We start from the raw sequence: 23,765 nt of genomic DNA, 5'->3' as shown, positions 1-23,765 counted from the left end.
CATCCTAAACATAGTGCCTAATTAGGAAAGATTAGACTATTGGGATAGAAAATAACAAAACACTTTCAATTAAAACAATGTATTTATTTAACAATTTTATGGCATTTTGGGACTAAATCTAACTTATTATAATCAGTTCGCCCATTACATATTTAACACTCTGCCACAGAACAAGTTAAGAACAAAATGGGGCATTTTCTATGAAAAGGGACCTTATTGTCGATGGCGCTTACGCCGCACAGCGTCGCGCGGCATTGTATTTATATCGGAGCATCGTTTATAATGGCGTAAGCGCCATCGATAATAAGGTCCCTTTTTATAGAAAATACCACAAATAAAATAATTATAAATAAAACAACAATTGTCACTTGTTTTCCGATCTATTTCTTAGTAGTTAATGACGAGACTAGGCATTATTTATGTGACTTTGATTAGGTTTTTACCATGGCTATGAGAAGGCTCGAGTAATTAGGGTTCCGTACCCAAAGGGTAAAAACGGGACCCTATTACTAAGACTCCGCTGTCCGTCTGTCTGTCACCAGGCAGTATTTCATGAACCGTGACAGCTAGACAGTTGAAATTTTCACAGATGATGTATTTCTGTTGCCGCTATACAAATAATACTAAAAACAGAAAAATAAATATTTAAGGAGGGCCTCCCATACAACAAACATGATTTTTTTGCCGTTTTTTGCGGTAATGGAACCCTTCGTGCGCGAGTCTGACTCGCACTTGGCTGGTTTTTTTTTCTATTGGATAGGTTATAATTTTATGTTGCTGTATGCTGGCTTGTGTGAACTAAGCCTAGACTATTTGCTCGCTAAACCCTTAGGTCTTCCGTCCCTTGTCAACTTTAGATGTATAAGCTTGACGTGTGTCCCCAGTATGCTGGCTTGCGTGAACTGCGCGGGGCAGCGGCTGCACTGGTAGGGTCGCTCGCCGGTGTGGGTTCGAATATGGCCTTTGAGGATCTGGTTACGCTGGGGACAAAATATACGATATTTAAGTATTAGAATTAAACGATTAAGCTTCAACTTCTTTGCCAAGGCACGGACGCTATAACACTTATTAGGGTTCTGTACCCATAGGGTAAAAACGGGACCCTATTACTAAGACTCCGCTGTCCGTCTGTCTGTCTGTCACCAGGCTGTATCTTATGAACCGTGATAAATAAATAATAAAATAAAAATTATTTAATTCAGACTTCCAAAAAATCCATATTTTGTTAGTGATACTTAAACTAGGGAACCTATAAACTAAGTGTTAGTCTAATTATAACATGAGATACATCTCATGAACCGTGATAAATAAATAATAAAATAAAAATTATTTAATTCAGACTTTCAAAAAATCCATATTTTGTTAGTGATACTTAAACTAGGGAACCTATAAACTAAGTGTTAGTCTAATTATAACATGAGATACATCTCATGAACCGTGATAAATAAATAATAAAATAAAAATTATTTAATTCAGACTTTCAAAAAATCCATATTTTGTTAGTGATACTTAAACTAGGGAACCTATAAACTAAGTGTTAGTCTAATTATAACATTTACATAGCTAGACAGTTGAAATTTTCACGGATAATGTATTTCTGTTGCCGCTATAACAACAAATACTAAAAAGTACGACCCTCGGTGCGCGAGTCCGACTCGCACTTGGCCGATTTTTTTTATTATATCATTCTAAGAGCTCTTTCTCACTGACGTCTAGTTTTTCGCAGGATCCCCTTTTAGTAGTAATTATACGTGCTAAGTGCTAATATAGACAATATGTGACGTTTTCAACTAAAAGATACCACATTGTCGGCTGTCGATAAGGTTGATTTCAAATTCAATCTTTATGGAAATAGCACCTTATTGACAAGCGACAATAAGTACCCTTTTGGTTGAGAATGGCACATATAGTAACGTTCACACGAGCATTCTGTTTGCGGAACACTGCTCGCATATTTCAGAAAACTGAATCGTGCAGAAAACAGTATCCGCAAAAAACTTGGACATCAGTGGGAAGCTCTGGTTTCCTAGACCGCCTGCCATCTCCATACAAAATACCGGATCCTGCCTTTTTACCGAAAATTGTATTGCCGAATTTCACTTGCCGAACTTCATTTGGCCGAATAACTTTTACCAAATAATTATTTCGCAACGCAGGAGTTCTGCGAATGCGGATGCCCAAAGCAAACTGTTCGGCATATCGTCTTGGAGTGCCCACTGACAAAGTACGATGGCCCAGTGGAAGATTTTAAAACCGTAACGAGTGCAGCCATCACCTACTTGGCCAAATGTAGATTTAGATTATAAACCTGTGTTATAAATTAGTTAATAAATGAACAGTGTAAAATAAAATTGCCATACGATAAATAAAATAAATAAATTTCGCAACCATTTAATTTCCCAACCCCATAGATGAGAAATGAAAATGACGTACTAGGTTGGGTTAGGTTGGATTCCTCGAGCGGGAAGCGCGTGGAAGCTCGGCAAAGCACGTTTCTGCTAGGTCAGCCCGGGGGGGGGGGGGGGAAGTGTGATTTCTCCCCCCTTTATTGTACTAGTAATTACTAGTCAGCTGCTGGTGGGTCCGCGGAGAATACGCAAGTGGACCCGTGTTCCCACCTAAAGCCAGCGAAGCGGTCATAACGTCAGTTTTTAGCAGGTATTACGGGCAACATACACCCGTCGAGTCCTGCATAACCCGGGCTCCCTCTACAAGCCTGGGTATGCGTAAAGCATTTTCCGACGGAAAAAAAGGTAGGTTGGATTATGTAAAGTTGGGAAATGATTAGTTGGGTTTTAAATTTTTGGGAAAGATAGTTTGTGATATGAAAATTTGGCAAACAATTTCGGTAAAGCATCAGTAACCCCAAAATACTACTATATCCATATTTGGCCGTATTATTTTGTATGGAGACGGCCGCTATATGGTGGCTCAGATGGTAGAGCACTGTACTAGTGATCCAGTGGTCGTGGGTTCAAGTCCCACCCAATACAGTGAATCTTTCCACTTTTAATTTATTTCTAAGTTTAATAGCATCGTTCGCAGACATTTCTGCTTGATTCAAAATTAATTTAGTATTCTAGTAGACCGAAGACCTCATCGCACATGGGACAGGGGTACTTCAGCGGTCGTTTAAACCCGTCGTGTACTAGTCGCCGGTGCCACGTGTTCACGTACGTCCGAAGCAGGGATGTTGCGGATGCCGATTTTTTGACATCCGCGGATGCGGATGTCGAGATTAGGCACAAAAAACGTCAAATATTACACTTGTCATTTTTATTTAAAAAAAAAACGAAACATAGTATTTGAACAAGAATCCCCCACAATCGCATTACTATACTTAAGTCCAAATAAAACAAACTTTTCACTTCTTGTCGCTGTCCGTCATAGGTTAAAGTACTCGATCGACGAATCACAAAAACGAACGAGATTCCTATTGGCTAATGACGAAATTATCTAGCACTTACGCCGCCGCTAAGACGTTCCTGTACAGGTAGGTAAGTTCCACATCCGCATTAAGCTCCGCATCGATTTTATGCGGATGCGGATGTTTAAAAAAAAATGCGGAAGTTCCGCGGTTGCGGATGCGAATATTCGCAACATCCCTGGTTTAAACCCCTCGTGTCCCAGTCGCCGGTGCCACGTGTTCACGTACGTCCGAAGATAAATACTAAAATACTACATACTACGTCAATTATGTACTCACGTCGAAGACCTTGTCGCACATGGGACAGGGGTATTTCAGCGGTCGTTTGAACCCCTCGTGAACCAGTCGCCTGTGCTCGTTCAAAGACCACGCGTTCACGTATGCCTGCAGACAAACATATTTGGTATTTTCTATAAAAAGGGACCTTATTGTCGATGGCGCTTACGCCATTTTAAACGATGCTTCGAAATAAATACAATGCCGCGCGACGCTGTACGGCGGTAAGCGCCATCGACAATAAGGTCCCTTTTCATAGAAAATGCCCCATATTTAAATTTTATTGTAAGTACCCGAAAGCTAAGAATCTTATGTCCTAACGACAGTAACGACTAGCGTCCTATATGTAGTTATGTAGACCCCAATTTCTGAATCATTATCAATTTGACAGAGAAATTCTGACACCCGGTCGTCAGGAGGCTAACTAAAAGTTATGTCCTGGTATTAGGTCAAAATTACGGCCTTTTTTGACGCCATTTGGCTTTTGAGTTGGGGTCTGATAGCCCTATAGTTTTATAACGTTTTAAAATTAAGGATTCCAGTAATGTTAAGGAGTTCAGTACAAATCTTAAGGTATATTTAAATAAGTAGACCATTTTATAACCTGGACGAATACTTTGGTAAGATATTTGTGACGTTTTCAATCAAAAGGTACCACATTGTCGCTTACCATAAGGACGAAAATTGTTCGTATATATATGCGTAAAAACAGAGCGTCCTTGTGGCAAGCAACAATGTGGTACCTTTTGATTGAAAACGTCACATTTGATTAACATAGATAACTACACTCATTTTATTCTAATTTTTGTTGTTTTAGACTGTTATTATTATTATTTGTAGAATTTTCTGATGTGTTGTATTGATCTGTATAATTATTCATTATTATTCTAATCGAAATGACCTCATCAATTTTAATTATGTTTTATTTATTTTATTATTTAAATCTATGATATGTTTTAAGATTACTTTTTGTTAGGGTTCCGTACCCAAAGGACCCTAAAAACGGAACCCTATTACTAAGACTCCGCTGTCCGACTGTCTGTCTGTCACCAGGCTGTATCTCATGAACCGTAGCTACACAGTTGAAATTTTCACAGATGATATATTTCTGTTGCCGCCATAACAACAAATACTAAAAAGTACGGAACCCTAGGTGCGCGAGTCCGACTCGCACTTGGCCGGTTTTTTTCTGTTTAAATGAGCTTGAATTGAAATTGATTTGATACTGTGTATCCACTACTGCATGGATTCTTCCTTATTTGCAATAAAAATATTCAGTATATTGATATTTTTGTATTCCTGGTCGGTTAGTAAGTCTTCAAATGTGACGTTTTCAACCAAAAGGTACCACATCGTCGTTGTTATGTTGATTTCTAATTAAAGCTATACGGAAATAGCACCTTACTGACAAGCGACAATAAGTACCCTTTTGGTTGAAAGTGGCACAAATTATAGCTGCTAGTTACCTTTTCGCAGCGGTCGCACTGGAACGGTTTGATGTTGAGATGCACCCTGTTTGTGTGTCGCTCCAGATCGCGTCGGATCGCGAACCGTTTGTCGCAGTGTTCACATGCCAAACTGAGAAACAAATCAAAATCATCATCATCATCTTCCTCGCGTTGTCCCGGCATTTTGCCACGGCTCATGGGAGCCTGGGGTCCGCTTGGCAACTAATCCCAAGAATTTATTTTATTTTTATTTATTTGGGATCACCAACAGACAATACATCATAAAAAAACAATCTGTAGCTTACATAACCTTGAGGTTAGATGTTTGTCCAATTATAGGTAACCACAGCTTAATACCAGTATCTTAGGACATACAATATAGGTACAACACTGATTTAAACTTTCACGATTTTTACTCATTATTACTTACAACGACGGGACTTAATCGCGTCCCTCGTGCGCAAAACGTTCAAGTTAATAAACAAGACCAAGTGCGGGTAGTTCGAAAAACTCGCGCACCTAGAAGATGTTGATGTCAACTTTAGCCAGTCTTCTCCGAGACCACGGGGACAACGCCGTCCTCGAAACGTCGGAGGTGGGTTTAATACTTATTTTACGCGATTAAGTCCCGTCGTTGTAAATAATAATGAATATAGGTACAGTAGGACATTTAGACTTAAGCTATTAATAAATCAAATTTTACAATTATTTAACAATTATTAAAATATTAAGAGTATAAGAGCAATTTGCAATAGAAAAGTGATGATTACTTAATTAACATTAACATATTTTAAGAAGAGAGACAATAAGCGAGGAATTGGCGTATAAAATAAAATAATTCGCTGTAAAAAGGGTGGTTGTAAGACAAGTGTGTATATGTGAGGTTTTCAACTAAAAGGTACCACATTGTCGCTTGTCGATAAGGTTGATTTCAAATTGATGCATTATGGAAATAGCGTCTTATTGACAACCGACAATAAGTACCCCTTTGGTTGAAAATGGCACATTTAGCAATGCACTTCGCAATGCGCAAAAGGAATAGGGATGATGACTCATGTTGAATTTTATAACAAAGCTCACGAGGGTGCTCCTTCAATTAGGAAAGACCCGACTGAGCATGGTAACCAGTGTCATAACAGGTCATGGACAAGAAACATCTTTTTATAACAGGTGTCACAGACAGTCCCCTATGCAGAGGATGCATGGAGACAGAAGAAACAGCCTCTCACGTGGTGCTGGAGTGCAGCGGAGTGGCCCCATACAGGGCAAAACATCTCGGATCCCCGAGAGACCTCCCCGAGGTCCTACTCAACATCAAAGGTTTGATAGGTTTCCTCGAGGAGCTGGGCTGGCAGGACTAGCCCACCCCCATGTCACGCAAAATAGGCGCCAGTCGTCGAGTTGCGGAAAATCACCCGAACTACAATACAATACAATACAGAACGAGTTTCAAAATTTGTTTTTTTTTAACTTTCAAAAATTCGATTCCTTACATTTTATCCAAAAAAAGAAAGAAAAAAAGATCATAGAAAAGCTAAATACTTACGGTAATTCAGTGTAGCTGACGTGAGTTGACGCCGTTTTCAAGTGATGTTTTAGTATTGATGCTGATTTAAAGCTTCTGTAAAACAATTCAAGCTAAAATTAACTTATAAAATAGAACATTATTGTCGAAACAGGGAAGGAGGCAGTTTCTGGTTTAAAACGACGAGCTTGCGAGTATCATAGAGTAACTTATACTAGAGCGGTACTGTCATAGTAAATTTTGTAACCACAGTAAATTCACTGCCATCTGTCGACACACTTTAAAACTAAAAATGAAGATTTATAAAAATACGATAAAATGTATTTAAATATGGATAAATGATTTTTTTTATTTGCATTAATTATTTTTATGATTTTGACCCATGTTCTTTCACTGATATGCGTTAAAATTGTTAAATAACAAACGAAACCGTCAACGCCATCTATACGACAGTAGACCAAAGCTAGTAGCGCCCTCTGAACGAGAATCAAATTTTCTTGATTTTCGAGGCACGTTTTTTCCTTAGACTGTATCCATCTATTACGGAGTTATATCTATCTTTGACAGTATTGAGCAGACTACGAAAAGTGTTAAACTGTTTTGTTTGTAAAACTGTTTAGATCTAAGGAAGAGCGGGTAGCTAAGAAGCAGAGATACCACGAATATTCGGCAATTATTCGGCCTATTCGGTCACTTTGCCGAATACTCGGTATTCGGTGGAATACCGAGTATATCTGTTACACATAAAAAGAAAAATTACACAATAAAAATAGCCAAAAAAAAAGTATAATTTTAATATTTAAAATGTATTCTTGGAAAGTTGTTAAATTATACGAAGACCCTTTTTTGAGCATTTGTTGATTACAAAATATTTTATTTTTATCATGGGTCTGATTTGATTGACTAACTATAGTAAGTATATACTCATCTTCCTCGCGTTGTCCCGGCATTTTTGCCACTGCTCCATGGGAGCCTGGGGTCCGCTTGGCAACTAATCCCAAGAATTGGCGTAGGCACTAGTTTTTACGAAAGCGACTGCCATCTGACCGTCCAACCCAGAGGGGAAACTAGGCCTTGTCGGGATTAGTCCGGTTTCCTTCACCGAAAAGTGACTGGTAAATATCAAATGATATTTCGTACATAAGTTCCGAAAAACTCATTGGTACGAGCCGGGGTTTGAACCCGCGACCTCCGGATTGCAAGTCGCACGCTCTTACCGCTAGGCCATCAGCGCTCTCATAGTAAGTATTTATATACTACATTCAATAATTCATTGAATGAAAAATATATCTTAGCAAACGTTGTGCTTTGTTGGCGAACAGTTTTCATAATAATTGTGACTCAAAATGCTCGCATGTCATGCCGAATATTAGGCGCTTCGGCCTAGAGAAGGGCCGAATATTCGGTGTTAAGCTAAAACTATTATTCGGGGAATCTCTACTAAGAAGTATGTCGTGTGGTTCCAATCGATTTACCAATGTAACGAAATTTCATCTTTACTTATCTTCTTAGAAAAAAAAAGTAAAATAGGGTATTTGACTACTAGTCAAATCAGTTTCTTTTTTAGAACTGTCAAAACGATTTTTCTACTATGGAATTTATATAACACACAACACAACACTAGCATGTGACGTCACAATCAAATTACCTACTCTTTATACTTTTACAGGGTTTTAAAATAGTAATTGTGTCTAAAAATAACTGCTATCTACGTTTCTCTATTAATCTTCGGGTGCTTTATTTCACGCATGGTGTAAAATAATAAATAAATAAAATAAAAATAGCCTTTATTTCAGACAATTACATGGTTTCACTTGTTATCTTTGTATATTACATCTTAATTATTTATTTTAATAGGGTTGTCTGTATGCCTTTTGTTGGCAAAGGCCACCCCCAACTCTTTCCATTTTTCTCTTTCTAGTGCTAATGTTATCCAGCATCCACCTGCTTCCTTCTTTATTTCGTCAACCCATCTTCTTTTGGGTTTGCCACGTTTTCTTTTCAGGTGTTTTGTAAACCAGAACATTACTGTTTTGGACCATTTTCCGCTTCCTCTTATTGTATGTCCTGCCCATTTCCATTTCAGTTTTCTGATGGTTCTTGTAATGTCTTTGGTTCTAGTGTACCTTTTTATCGTTGTAAGTCTAATTCTGTCTGACAGTCTTTTTCCTATCATACTCCTTTTCATAGCGTTTTGACATACTTCTATTTTTCTTATGTGAGATTTGTTAGTAAATGTATATATATTTATATATTTAATAGGGTATTTGATTGTATAGATAATAATTTATTTTAAATACAATCATATACCCTATTAGAAAGAAAGAAAGAAAGAAAGAAAGAAAGAAAATACATTTATTTGACGCCACAACATAGTACATAAAAAAGACAAGCATGCAGACAAAAAAACATTAAATATTAAATTAATATGTACCTATTTTAGGAGACTCCACCCCAAGTACCCCAACCAATTATGGAAGAATGAGAAGGAATAATAAGTTGTGTTGTTTTTATTACTTACTTGTCGCACTCGACGCAGTAATAATCCCTCGACAGGGAATGCTTGACGCTATGTATTTTCAATTGGGAAGGAGCCTTGAAAGCCATGCCGCATTCTTGACACACGTGGGACTTGGTCACCTCACCCGCCGACACCTCCGTAGGATGTCGACTGGAAGAGATTCATTAGACAAGTGATTGATATTGTATAACAAATAACTATTCTGGAAAAGGATCATTGATCTTAACTGTTGAGCGTATAATCATAGAGTAACTTATACTAGAGCGGTACTGTCATAGTAAATTTTGTAACCACAGTAAATTCACTGCCATCTGTCGACACACTTTCAAACTAAAAATAAATATTTATAAAAATACGATAAAATGTATTTAAATATGGATAAATGATTATTTTTATTTGCATTAATTATTTTTATGATTTTGACCCATGTTCTTTCACTGATATGCGTTAAAATTGGTAAATAACAAACGAAACCGTCAACGCCCTCTATACGAGTGTAGGCCAAAACTAGTGGCGCCCTCTGATCGAGAATCAAATTTTCGTGATTTTCGAGGCACGTTTTTTCCTTAGACTGTATCCATCTATTACGGAGTTATATCTATCTTTGGTATAATTGAGTCATTATATGTTTTCAGACAAACAAATTAATAAAGTTTTCAAACCTGTGTGACATGATACATCTAGGTGTACTCTTTAAAATTTACATTTTCAATCATTCACATAAGCGTGACGAGATAACAGACAGACAGACACACTTTCGCATTTATAATATTAGTATGGATAGGGTACCTACACCTAGATATAACTCATGTCATTGAATGTGCAAGGTTTCATTACAATCCAACACGTAGTTTTAAAATGAGAACGAAACTCCGTTTGTATGGGAAGGTGAAATTTTGCCGAGTTTGCTGGGGACTCTTAACCACGTCCATCACACACCCGCTAGAATCTGTTATATAGTTGGTCAAGCAAATCTTGTCAGTAGAAAAAGGCGGCAAATTTAAAAAATGTCGGTGCGAAGGGTCATCGCCCCATAGAAAATTTAAATTTCGCGCCTTTTTCTACTGACAAGATTTGCTTTACCAAATATAGGTAAATCCTTGTTTAAGTACTTACACAATCATATGCGCCTTGAGCACGTCTCTATTCGCATAACTCTTCTCACAGTACGCACAAGTGACTCGCACGCGACCGTGCACCGTCGCAATGTGTTTCCGCCACGACACCTGGCGTCTGAAATATTTATTTATTTCATTCATGTATACACAACAACATAGTAAGATGAAATAAAACCACAATAAAACTATGAAAAACGGATTATGTCGCGTACTCGCGTGTTCGCATTCTCGGGTCCGAGGTGTAGGGTTAGAGCCGGCGTCGCTTTATCGCGTATATATATATATATATATGTATATCTTTACTTGAAAATAGTTGTACTGTATTGTATAACTAGCCTTATGAACCGATTTTGCATGTACAACCCACCAGCCTTAAAGTTTATGGATCATTCTTTTTTGTATGTGGGTATTTCCACTTTGTAGTTTTTCCTCAGTCACCCGTTGACCACGAACGCTGTAAAGGGTCTAAACGTCGGGATGTATTATAAATTCAATATACGCGATATAATCCGTTTTCATAGTTTTATTTCATGAGTAACTATCGCGGTAACCGAAGACAATATTACATAAGTACTTACTTGAAAGTTTTACCACAATGCGGACAGTGTCGGTGGTGGCTGGCCGAGTGGAAGGCTGAGTAATGGTCCTTGACCGTCAGCCGGCTGACCCGGGTCAGGCCGCATACAGGGCAGCGGTACCGTCTGACATAGAAACAATATTTTTTTTAAATAATATATATGTGAAAATAGAAAATAATACTTTCAATGTGTCTGGGTTAGCGTTGTTAATAACTATACCAAATTTCAAATCGATAGCTTAAGTGGTAATCGAGATATTTAGCAATGTGACAGACAGATGGACAGAGTCGCACCATAAGGGTTCCTTTTGTACCTTTCTGGTACGGAACCCTAAAAATATCACTGGAATTCAAACAACGGTCAATGGCTCTTTTAAGCTAAAAATCTTGCTTAAAATGGACAAATAATTCCATCCCCCATGTCGCTAGTTAAAATCCCAGCAGATGAATTGTATTTTATAATAGAAATATAGTTATTTCTGATTAATCGGGTCCACACAGAGCGAGCGTACGCGCGAGGCAATTTCCTCGCGCACAAAACGGCCAGTGTAGACGTGCCTCGGCCGAAGCGCGCGTGTGGTATCGACGTGTTTAGACGTGCCTCGCGCGCGCCGCCTCGGCCGAGGCACGTCTACACTGGCCGTTTTGTGCGCGAGGAAATTGCCTCGCGGGTATCGCTCTGTGTGGACCCCGTTATTGCTGTGTTTAAAAAAAACCGGCCAAGTGCGAGTCGGTCTTGCCCACCGAGGGTTCCGTACTTTTTAGTATTTGTTGTTATAGCGGCAACAGAAATACATCATCTGTGAAAATTTTAACAGTCTAGCTATCACCGTTCATGAGATGCCTGGTGGCAGACAGACGGACAGCGGAGACATAGTAATAGGGTCCCGTTTTTACCATTTGGGTACTTCCGTACCCTAAAAACGTAATAGAAATAATAACCCACCTTTCGTGGTATTTCTTGTGACAGAGTAGCTTATCTTCTGTACTCATTCGCTGTTTGCACACGTCGCATTCGTAATCGCCATTGCTCTAAATAATAAAAATAACGTAGATTTTGAAATTAGAGTCCGCAGCAAGCTCGGTTCTCCATACAAACATAGAGTAACTTATACTAGAGCGGTACTGTCATAGTAAATTTTGTAACCCCAGTAAATTCGCTGCCATCTGTCGACACACTTTAAAACTAAAAATGAAGATTTGTAAAAATACGATAAAATGTATTTAAATATGGACAAATGTTTTTTTTTATTTGCATTAATTATTTTTATGATTGACCCATGTTCTTTCACTGATATGCGTTAAAATTGTTAAATAACAAACGAAACCGTCAACGCCATCTATACGACAGTAGGCCAAAGCTAGTAGCGCCCTCTGATCGAGAATCAAATTTTCTTGATTTTCGAGGCACGTTTTTTCCTTTTTTTTATACCACGTCGGTGGCAATCAAGCATACGGCCCGCCTGATGGTAAGCAGTTACCGTTGCCTTAGACTGTATGACCTGTATCCATCTATTACGCAGTTATATCTATCTTTGCTCGTAACATAATATGTGGTATTTTCTATAAAAAGGGACCTTATTGTCGATGGCGCTTACGCCATTATAAACGCTGCTCCGATATAAATACAATGCCGCGCGACGCTGTGCGGCGTAAGCGCCATCGACAATAAGGTCCCTTTTCATAAAAAATGCCCCATTTATGAAATGATTTAATAATATAATAATATCCATCTATTACGGAGTTATATCTATCTTTGATACAAAGGTAGTCACGCTCTCATTTTAAAACGACTAGCTAGATTGCTCTGAAACTGTGTACTTACAATAGAATAAGGTATATCTATGCATGTACTATTTACAAGATGGGGTCTCGAGAATCATTAAGAGATCGATTTAAAGAAATAAACATCTTAACAGCAGCATCTCAATATATTTACGAGTGTATTGTCTATGCTCTTAAGCACATAGATTCCTTTAAGAAAATGAATAGTACTAGCTAGACACAATCATAAAATTGCAATGCACAAGTTTCGTGTGCGTAAAATTTATAAATCTTTTCCGGGACAATGTATATTATTCTATAACAAATTGCCCAAAGAGGTGTTTAATTTGTCAATGAAAGCTTTAAAACAATATTTAAAAACCTCCTTAATGAAAAAAGGATACTACAGAGTCGAAGACTATCTTAACGATAAAACTGCTTGGCCTAAATTGAATCAAAACAAGAATGACTGCATGAAGCTTAATAATTAATTATTTTTATATAAATTAGACCTTTAAATAACTGTTTAATGTAACTACCTAAAACTTCTTTTTTTGTCTGTTTTGGAAATTATTGTAAATTTATTATATACCTATTATTGTTAGAATTTGATTATTGTGCTTATAATTTTGTTTTTGACGATGCAAAATGCTGATTCAGCCAACAAGTAGGTATGTATAATTTTTATGTAACTACCATTAGGTAATCGCACTTTATGCGTATGCATGCTTTATTTCTAGTTTAGTATTAATTTCGTGTAAGATAATATGTAGATTTTTGACGATGCAAAAGTGATCCAACAGATCCTACTTGAATAAATTGATTTTTATCTTTATCTTTATCTTTTATCTGTAACTAGTTTATGTAGCTCCAGATAACATCGTTAAAAATACAGGATTTAAGTTTTTCATACAAAACTTGTTTTTGCTCTATTTCGTTTGTTAGGGTTCCGTACCTCAAAAGGAAAAAACGGAACACTTATAGGATCACTCGTGCGTCTGTCTGTCTGTCTGTCACAGCCTATTTTCTCCAAAACTACTGTACCAATTAAGTTGAAATTTGGTACACATATGTAAGTTTGTGACCCAAAGATGGACATGTAACGAAAACAAATTAATTTTAAACACGGGGGACACTTTTGGGGGGTAAATGAGAAAATAAAAAAATAATGTTTGTCAAACTATATCGTGTTACATATCAAATGCAAGAGCTCATTGTGACAATCTCAAATATATTTTTATTATAATTTTAGGACAAACAGTTTAGAAGTTATTCAAGAAAATAGGCAAAAAATGACCATTCCCTTTATCTCCGAAACTACTGGGCCAAAAATTTTGAAAAAAATACACAAAATAGACCTTTACCTATATATCACCGGAAAACCTATTAGAAATGTGCAGTCAAGCGTGAGTCGGACTTATTTACTTAGTTTTTGATCCGACTCCTACGGGTTTTTTAAAGACATTTCGCATAAAAAATACATTGTTTAAATTGTGTAATATACGGAACCCTTGAAACGCGAGTCCGACTCGCACTTGGACTGACTTGACTTGACTAGTTTTATAAGCTGGTGCTATATAAACTTATTACACCCACACACACATCATGTCATTGTATGTGCAAAGTTTAATTACAATCCAACACGTAGTTTGAAAATGAGAACGAAACTCCGTTTGTATGGGAAGGTGAAATTCGGCCGGGCTTGGCGGGGACCTAAGATTTTGACAATTCAGTTGGCACAAAAATAATGACGCCGTCCTCTACTTATGCTACCAAATGTTGGAATGCATTTGAGTTTTATTTATTTTATTTAGGACTTATTGCACACTATAACAAATAAAGTACAAATGGCGGACTTAATGCCTAAAGACATTCTCTATCTCTACCAGTTTAATCATTATGAGTTAGGCAGTGATAATAACAAAAGTCATAGACGATCACTCTTTTTATTAAGAAATCTCTCATTTATTTTATTAGAAATTTCTTAATAAAAAGAGTGATCGTCTATGACTTTCATGGGGCTTCATGTAGGCACAAAAATTTCTAATAAAATAAATGAGAGATTTCTTAATAAAAAGAGTGATCGTCTATGACTTTTGTTATTATCACTGCCTAACTCTCGTCCCTACATTAACTCACCTCGCTATGTTTCTCGAGATGTTTGTGAAAGCTCTCCTTATAGTTGAATCCTTTAATACAGTCCGTGCACTTGTACGTAGAGGCCAGGTAGCGCTGGTCGCGCGCCATTTGAGTGCGTTCCTCGAAGCACTGCTCTCGAGTTATGTACACTGTTTCTACCTCGCATTCTGGAATTTCTGTAATAGTCCACATTCAATTATATGTATTTTATACGTAATTTTCGAGTCAGGGTGTTAATCTGCAGTTGTGAACCCAGGGCTGCCGGACTTAGATTACATCGAAAATATTCATAATATATAGATTGTCCACAGTATCCTATACTTTATTTCATTCGGATTTTAGTTAATTTAAATTTAATAAAAAAAATATGAGTCGGTTATAAGGTAGGAGGTACAAAACTATATATTTATTGACTTATATCATTGATTGTAAGCGACTAAGTCACGTGCTTTTATATGTTTCTTTTTTTAGCTTGAACACCATACATAATAAAAATATTTTTATTGCCCCAAGATCATGGGCGCCCATAAAAGGAATACAAAAGCCTGAATTAATGACTGTTATATTTGATAGAAAAGCTAAAATGTTACTAAATTCCTACCTTCTACTTCTTTTTTAATTTCTATATCCTTCTTCACTTTTCTTTTCTTATACTTGTCCTTTCTGAGGCTTTTCTTAAGGCTCTTAAGATCCACTTCCATCATCATAACCTCTTCCTTCAATAACTCTTTTAGAGGAAAATCTTCTTCTTTAAGAAAAGGCTCTTGGAAATCTGAAAGTTTAAAACAATATTATTGTTACTCATTTGTTTTATTTGAATAATACCGCTGCATTACGTGGAAGTTTTCGTTATGCTGCTACGAAGTGCTGGAATAAACTTCCACCACCTATTTGGGAGAGCATTATACTGTAATGTTGCTGGGTTCAAGTCTAAACTGAAAATATACCTAATGGCTCAACAAGGTATTGCTGCCCAAGGGCATCTTTCTCTAAAATGCCGGTATTAGCTCTGGTTCCTAAGTCTTTATCTGTTTCTTTGTATACTTCCTCTTTCACATTTTTGTTATTTGTAATGTAGGTATTTTCCATTGTATCCATTATCCATTGCATTGTTTTCCATTTTTTATTTATTTTATAGATAATACTAACCAGTATCAACATCATCATAATCCTCAAACGCTGCTCCCTCCTTCTTCATCTCCTGCTTGACTTTAGGCCCCCGATGGTCATAGACAAAATAGGACTCCTCTTCGGTTGACTTAGTCGTTCCTAACTCTATTACATCTAGAGACATCGAGGATAGTTGGTGAGGTGCTCGGGATTGTGTGCGGACTGAGTGTATGGTTGTATCTTCTACCTGAAATGTTATTAATGAATGCAGTATGTTGTTTTGATTTTAATTGAAAAAAATACAAGTCAAAGGAACAAATAAGTGTGTGGTAGGTATTTATCACAATCATTGAGGTTTTCGCTGTTCATCTCTGGCATAAATTCAGAGCGAAAAGGTTACTGTTTCAACATCCAGACATTCCTACTAGCTATGATTTTGACAGGTATGTATCAATCATTTTGATCTTTATTAAATTTTGTCCCTTACCAAAGATAGATATAACTCCGTAATAGATGGATACAGTCTAAGAAAAAAACGTGCCTCGAAAATCAAGAAAATTTGATTCTCGTTCAGAGGGCGCTACTAGTTTTGGCCTACAGTCGTATAGATGGCGTTGACGGTTTCGTTTGTTATTTACCAATTTAAACGCATATCAGTGAAAGAACATGGGTCAAAATCATAAAAATAATTAGTGCAAATAAAAAAAAAACAATTATCTATATTTAAATACATACTATCGTATTTTTATAAATCTTCATTTTTAGTTTTAAAGTGTGTCAACAGATGGCAGTGAATTTACTGGGGTTACAAAATTTACTATGACAGTACCGCTCTAGTATAAGTTACTCTATGCCCTTACTAACTATCACAAACGACAAAATGATGAAAAAGGACAAATAACTATGAAGGTCTTGTTAGACTTAACAGGGGTTTATGCAATGATACATTATTATAATAATTTTACTACAAAGTAAATAAATACGTACACTGTGAATATTCTCTAGAAGAATTTGGTTACTTTGGACATTTTGTATGAACAGCTCCGCTTGTTGTGAGGCCCGCTTACAGAGGTAGCAAAGGAATAAACATTCAGCCTGAAATATACCAAATACACACATTAGCTGAGCCACTTTCCTTTTCAATTAGTTTGTACTTTTATTATGTATTATGTACAACCACCCACACTGCCACACTGGACCTAATGCCTTTTGTAATACGCTCCACCGATGAACAGTTTCGTGCGGCACTGACATATTAAATATATTAAACAAGAGTGACCCGGTTTAATATATTTAACAGTTCAGTGTTGCTGTTTGTACATATATTCAAACTTTTTGAAAAAACTGCTTTTATTGTTATTATTAAATAAATAAATCAACCATACATTATAGTTTTATTTTTTTATGACAATAAGTATATCAATATTAAAGTTATCTCTCATGATAAAAAAATAACTGAGCAAACATACATTCTTAAATTTTCCGTGAATTATATTCATATTTTCTGTTCCAAATTACACTCAGTCGAGTGAATGAAAACGATTCATTGTATGGACATTTTTATTACATATTAATGAAAATATACACAAATGATTTTTATGAATGGAAAAAGCTTGTCTAAAGTAATTATTGAATTACTAAAATGATAAAATACCTGTATAAATGTTTTCAGAACTGAGTTTTGTAAATTTAAGCAGTAAATTGACTTCTCTTCCTTCGCACACAAACACCCGAAACAATACTGATCTGACCCCATGTCGGATTGCTCCATTGTAATATGTTTCAGAGAACAATAGTTAATTTAAATAAATACATTTCACAGTAAAACTAAGACATAAATGCTTTATTATCACCAAAACATCGACAAAATTTTGTCATGACAAGTACACAATACACAAGTAGCGTTTACAGATAAGAAAACAATTCACAATTCGTACACAGCTGTCAAAATTAAGACGTTTTTCTGCCTTAACTTTGTAAAGAGTAAAGAACGAACTTTCTATTTTAACGCCATCTCGTGTCCAATAGCACTAATTTTAACAAATCGAGTTGTGTCGAGGCAAAGAGTAACCAAAGATAGATATAACTCCGTAATAGATGGATACAGTCTAAGGAAAAAACGTGCCTCGAAAATCAAGAAAATTTGATTCTCGTTCAGAGGGCGCTACTAGCTTTGGCCTACTGTCGTATAGATGGCGTTGACGGTTTCGTTTGTTATTTAACAATTTCAACGCATGTCAGTGAAAGAACATGGGTCAAAATCATAAAAATAATTAATGCAAATAAAAAAAAACATTTATCCATTTTTAAATACATTTTATCGTATTTTTATAAATCTTCATTTTTAGTTTTAAAGTGTGTCGATAGATGGCAGTGAATTTACTGGGGTTACAAATTTTACAATGACAGTACCGCTCTAGTATAAGTTACTCTATGGTGAAGGTCAATCGGTCCTCGCTAGGAGTACGGGCGGCCGATTGCCTTTAAATTGTCTTCGTTGCGATGCCGGAAGGCTGCATAAAACCAAAGTAAACTAAGTAACTGCTTAAAATGAAGCTACGATGGTTAAGAAATAAACAAGAAATTACAAATTAAAACAGGATTTATTCAATTCATATGATATATACATAATTATATACACACAGGAAAATCACAGACAAAAATATTATTACAAATATGCACCTATAACGTTCGGTCGCTAGCATCAAAAGAAAGGCTGTTAGAACTAAAAGAATCCTTAAAATACATTAAATATGACATAATCGGCTTAGCAGAGGTCCGAAGAATGGGTATAAATATAATAGAAGACAACGACCACATCCTATGCTACAGCGGCGAGATCGCAGGACGTAATGGCGTAGGCTTCCTAATAAAAAAACAGTACAAGGAAAATATTAAAAATTTCATCGGCTTATCTGGAAGAGTGTGCGTACTACAACTGCAAATAGGAAAAATAGACTTGACACTCATACAAGCATACGCGCCGACATCACGTTCAAACGAAAACGAAGTCGAATCCTTCTACAGCGACCTCGAAAAAGCGCACAGCCTTGCTACGAAGTATATTATATCTATGGGCGACTACAACTCTATGATTGGAATACCAAAAAGCGAAGATAGTCTCATAACGGGAAAGTATGGCTATGGCACAAGGAACACTAGAGGTGAAAGACTACTTCAATACGCAAATGAAAATAAACTAATGATTATTAACACTGTCTTCAAGAAGAAACAAAATCAAAAATGGACTTGGATTTCGCCTGACAGAAAAACAAGAAACGAAATTGACTATATTTTATCAAACTCACCACACATCTTCACCAATTTCGAACTTATATCCAATAAATTATTTTCTTCAGATCACAAGCTTTTAAGGGGAACTATACGACTAGACACCGTAAGGAAAAGCAGAAAAAAATACACAGAGAAATGCAATCAACTTATAACGGAAGAGAGTCGTAAATCATATTTAAGCGAACTTACAAAACTGAAATCTGACCTCAACATACATCAGAACGAGGACGCTTTGACGTACTACAAAAAACTAGAAAGCTCCATACAAACATGTCTCAAAAAAGCTCAAAATACTAACACTAAAAAAGAAAGTATACTTTCAGACAAAGCCAAAGAGCTCTTACAACAAAGAAGTTTACTACAGCACAAGAAGCTTTCGTCGGTGGAGAAACAAGAGCTTAAGATACTATACAAAACAACAAATAAAGAAATTAAACAAAATTACAAAGAATATAGACTAAGAAAAATTGAAAAACACATGCTAGAATCCGGAAGTATGAAAAAAGCAATGAAAGACCTCAACCGAGAAAAACAATGGATAACATCTCTAGACACCACAAGAAAACATCAATCTCGCTCCGATGTCATTACATCAGCAACAACTTTTTACAGAAAACTCTACAATAACCCACAAAGCTCGGTGAGTCGCAATAATACTGGCACGAGTAACAACATAGCGAGAGACATAGCTATATGCGAAAATATCAAACAGCTAGATGAAATAGAAATACTCAAACAAATATTAAAACTAAAAATGGGCAAGAGCTCGGGACCAGACGGAATCTCCAACGAAGCCATCAAAATTGCGAAAGACATTCTTTTAACACCCCTCGCACATCTTTTCAATAAAATAATAGTCGAGGAAAAAATACCAAAATCATGGACTGAATCAGAAATAATTCTCTTATACAAAAAAGGAAACCCTAACGACGTAGAAAACTACCGCCCCATCAGCTCGATGCCCTGCCTGTATAAACTATTTGCAGCATGCTTGCTAGAAAGAATATCCAGCGACATAGAATTGCACCAACCTATCGAACAGGCCGGCTTTAGAAAAGGCTACAGTACAAATGACCATATTCAGGTATTAGACCAGATCATAGAAAAATATGTAGAGTTTAGAAAGCCATTATACATCGCCTTTATTGATTATAAAAAAGCGTTTGACTGTATATCGCACCAAAGCATATGGGAGGCACTGGAAAACCAAAATATTAACAGTGAGTACATACGAATAATAAAAAACATATACTCAAATAGCACAAGCATAGTCAAGCTAGACCGAACTGGCAGCAAAATAAATATACTTAGAGGAGTAAGACAAGGAGACCCACTCTCTCCAAAACTATTCATATCAGTCCTCCAAAACATAATGAAAGAGCTGCCGTGGTCAAACAAAGGCGTCTACACTGACGGCAAATATCTCAGCCACCTTCGTTTCGCGGACGATATCGTCTTGTTCGCGGAAAACGCCGTACACCTAGAAAGTATGATGACGGAACTTCAAGCTGTCAGTAGCAACATCGGATTGGAGCTCAACGTAAACAAAACGAAAGTTATGACAAACCACACCCAAGACCCAATTCACGTAGCTGGCGCCTCAATCAACTACGTCGACGACTACATATACCTCGGCAAGCAAGTGTCATTCCACAAGGACAGAAACCAAATAGAAGTTGATAGACGAATCGCTCTGACATGGAAGAAATACTGGAGCTTTAAAGAGGTAATGAAGTCCAACGTACACCCATCTGTAAAGAAAAAAATCATGGATACGTGCCTACTACCATGCCTTACGTACAGCTGCCAAACATGGATATTTGATGCAAAAGCCAGAAATAAAATATTAACTACTCAGAGAGCAATAGAAAGAAGCATGTTAAAAATAAAATTAAAGGATAAGATTAGACACAGCAAAATTAGACAGCAAACAAAAGTACTCGACGCTCTATCCTACGCCCAAGGCCTTAAATGGAAGTGGGCCGGTCACGTGGCTAGGTACCAAGATGACAGGTGGACAAAGAGAGTGACTACATGGAAAGGGCCAGACGGAGACCGCAGATCTGGAAGACCAAAAGGAAGATGGAAAGACGAGATCGTAGAGATAGCCGGGGAAAATTGGACGGAAATAGCGTCTAACAGAGACAACCGCCTTTGTACATTGTATATATTTATGTTCTTTTATTGTGTTTGTAATCTGTCTTATGTACAATAAAGTGTTTACATACATACATACATACATACAATTGGAAATGCCTGGAGGAGGCCTTTACCCGCCGAGGGGTCCACACCTAAAGAATGTGTTCAAGATTAAATAATTATTCTTATCTAAATATTTCAATGAACAATTTATAAATAATGAAAAATTATAATATGTAATTGCACGAATGTGAATTAAAATAATAAATTATATTCAATATTATTTGCTAGAACACCACATAAATATTTTAAAGGTAAACTATCGATAATAAAATATAGCATGTTATGTATCAACTGAATTGGAATAATAAAGGCTTTTTTATTTTTTATTTTTTTATTTTATTTATTTTATTATATGTATTCAATGTATAATATTATTCACCAAAAGTCCGGCTGTCCCGAAAAAAACATTTTTCAACAATATTAAACTCGTGCCTTGCTCGAGGCAATGCGGCCAAGGCACGTCTACACAGACTGATTCGCGCGGCAATTTCTTCATGTTTTTTTTTGAACATTTATGACCTGGATGCGAGTCCTTTAAGCCAAATTTCTTCATGAGGCGGCTTGTTGTAGACCCGCCCCGCCTAGTGACAGTAATGGCGTACGTCGAAACCGGGCTTAAATGAACTAAGAACCTATATTAAAATTGTACATTACCTACCTATTTAATTAATTTAACAAAAAATATAGCTTAAGTAATTTTTTTATTTAAAACGTTCTACAATAACAGCCTTTGGACACCAAAAACGTTTTGACCTAAAACGTTCTACAATAACAGCTTTTGGACACCAAAAACGTTTTGACCTAAAACGTTCTACAATAACAGCTTTTGGACACCAAAAACGTTTTGACCTAAAACGTTCTACAATAACAGCTTTTGGACACCAAAAACGTTTTGACCTAAAACGTTCTACAATAACAGCTTTTGGACACCAAAAACGTTTCGACCTAAAACGTTCTACAATAACAGCTTTTGGACACCAAAAACGTTTCGACCTAAAACGTTCTACAATAACAGCTTTTGGACACCAAAAACGTTTTGACCTAAAACGTTCTACAATAACAGCCTTTGGACACCAAAAACGTCTAAAGTCGTCGTGCTCATACTAACCTATACTTGTTCTGGCGACCTACATTGTCAATGCAACATTCACATTTTACTGGCTTGACTCTTATGTAGTCTAAAAGTATCCTGATCCTGGATTAGATGGTATTTGGCAGCTCAAGCCTTTTTTTTTATACCACGTCGGTGGCAATCAAGCATACGGCCCGCCTGATGGTAAGCAGTTACCGTAGCCTATGGACGCCTGCAACACCGGAGATATAACACGCGCGTTGCCGACCCTTTAAAAAACCTGTACACTCCTTTTTTGAAGAACCCCATACCGTAGCCCCTCGGGAAAACCTCGGCAGGGAGCTCATTCCACAGCCGAAGCGTACGCGGGAGGAAATTCCTCTTAAACCGCACAGTACGCGACCATTTAGGTGCTAGGGTGTGAGGATGAACGCCCTGCCGATGGCGAGCGGTGCGGTGATAGAAAGCGGCCGTTGGCATCATGTCAAACAATTCTTCAGAGCACAGCCCATTGTACAGGCGGTAGATCACACACAAGGAGGCGAAGTTTCTCCTTAGACTTAAAGGTTCAATACCGCTTGTGAGTTTGGGATCGTCGACGATTCGTACAGCGCGCCTTTGGACTGAGTCGAAGGGTCCAAGCTGGCATCCAGGTGCTCCTGGTCCTGCCCAAAGGTGACAGCAGTACTCCATATGAGGTCTGACTTGCGATTTATATAGCAGCAGTCTTTGCCCCGGAGTAAAGTATCGCCGCTCAAGCCTTCGGTCTTCTAATGTCTCCCGTCTCTAGTCAACTTGAAGAAGACAAGACTGTTGCTTAGGCTATAGCACAGAATAAATAACACAGAAAGGAAACTTCCTACAAAAACGAAGTTTGACAGCGGTTCAGGGTCGAATCATGCTGTCCCTTTCTAATATATGGCACTATCCGTTTCGGCTATTTAGGGTTGTCAAAATTCAAGTCATTATCTTATCTGTGGTCGTGCACACAAAGGGACGTCAAGTTGTGCCAACCCTAATAATTGCTCGGAGCAGGGATGTTGCGAATATTCGCATCCGCGGAACTTCCGTATTATTTTCAACATCCGCATCCGCATAAAATGGATGCGGAGCTTAATGCGGATGCGGATGTGGAACAGTTAGGTACAGGAACGTCTTAGCGGCGGCGTTAAGTGCTAGGTAATTTTGTGGAATAGGAATCTCATTTCGTTTTTGTGATTCGTCGATCGAGCACTTTAGCCTATGACGGACAGCGACAAGAAGTGAAAAGTTTGTTTTATTTGAACTTTAGT

At 37.1% G+C, this 23,765-nt stretch overlaps 1 protein-coding gene across 2 annotated transcripts; it reads right to left on the bottom strand.

The window, feature by feature from the left end:
- Positions 1-253: 253 nt before the first annotated feature.
- On the bottom strand, positions 254-17,796 carry LOC134751516 (zinc finger protein 737-like). Of its 2 annotated transcripts, none has more exons than XM_063686952.1 (13): positions 17,560-17,796; positions 16,893-17,000; positions 15,945-16,152; positions 15,397-15,567; positions 14,796-14,962; positions 11,839-11,924; positions 10,894-11,016; positions 10,314-10,430; positions 9,198-9,347; positions 6,698-6,772; positions 5,170-5,281; positions 3,707-3,811; positions 254-980 (listed from the first exon to the last, which is right to left on the bottom strand). In XM_063686952.1, the coding sequence occupies exons 1-13, from the start codon at positions 17,674-17,676 to the stop codon at positions 810-812; spliced, it is 1,710 nt and encodes a 569-aa protein (XP_063543022.1). In that variant the 5' UTR covers positions 17,677-17,796; the 3' UTR covers positions 254-809. The 2 variants fall into 2 exon arrangements, with proteins under 2 accessions (XP_063543022.1, XP_063543021.1); XM_063686951.1 differs by having other exon boundaries at positions 256-980; positions 14,796-14,971.
- Between the last annotated feature and the right edge of the window lie 5,969 nt (positions 17,797-23,765).

This window comes from Cydia strobilella, chromosome 22, assembly GCF_947568885.1.
Source record: "Cydia strobilella chromosome 22, ilCydStro3.1, whole genome shotgun sequence".
NCBI classification, from domain to species: domain Eukaryota; kingdom Metazoa; phylum Arthropoda; class Insecta; order Lepidoptera; family Tortricidae; genus Cydia; species Cydia strobilella.
This window is presented reverse-complemented; position numbering and strand designations above follow the sequence as displayed.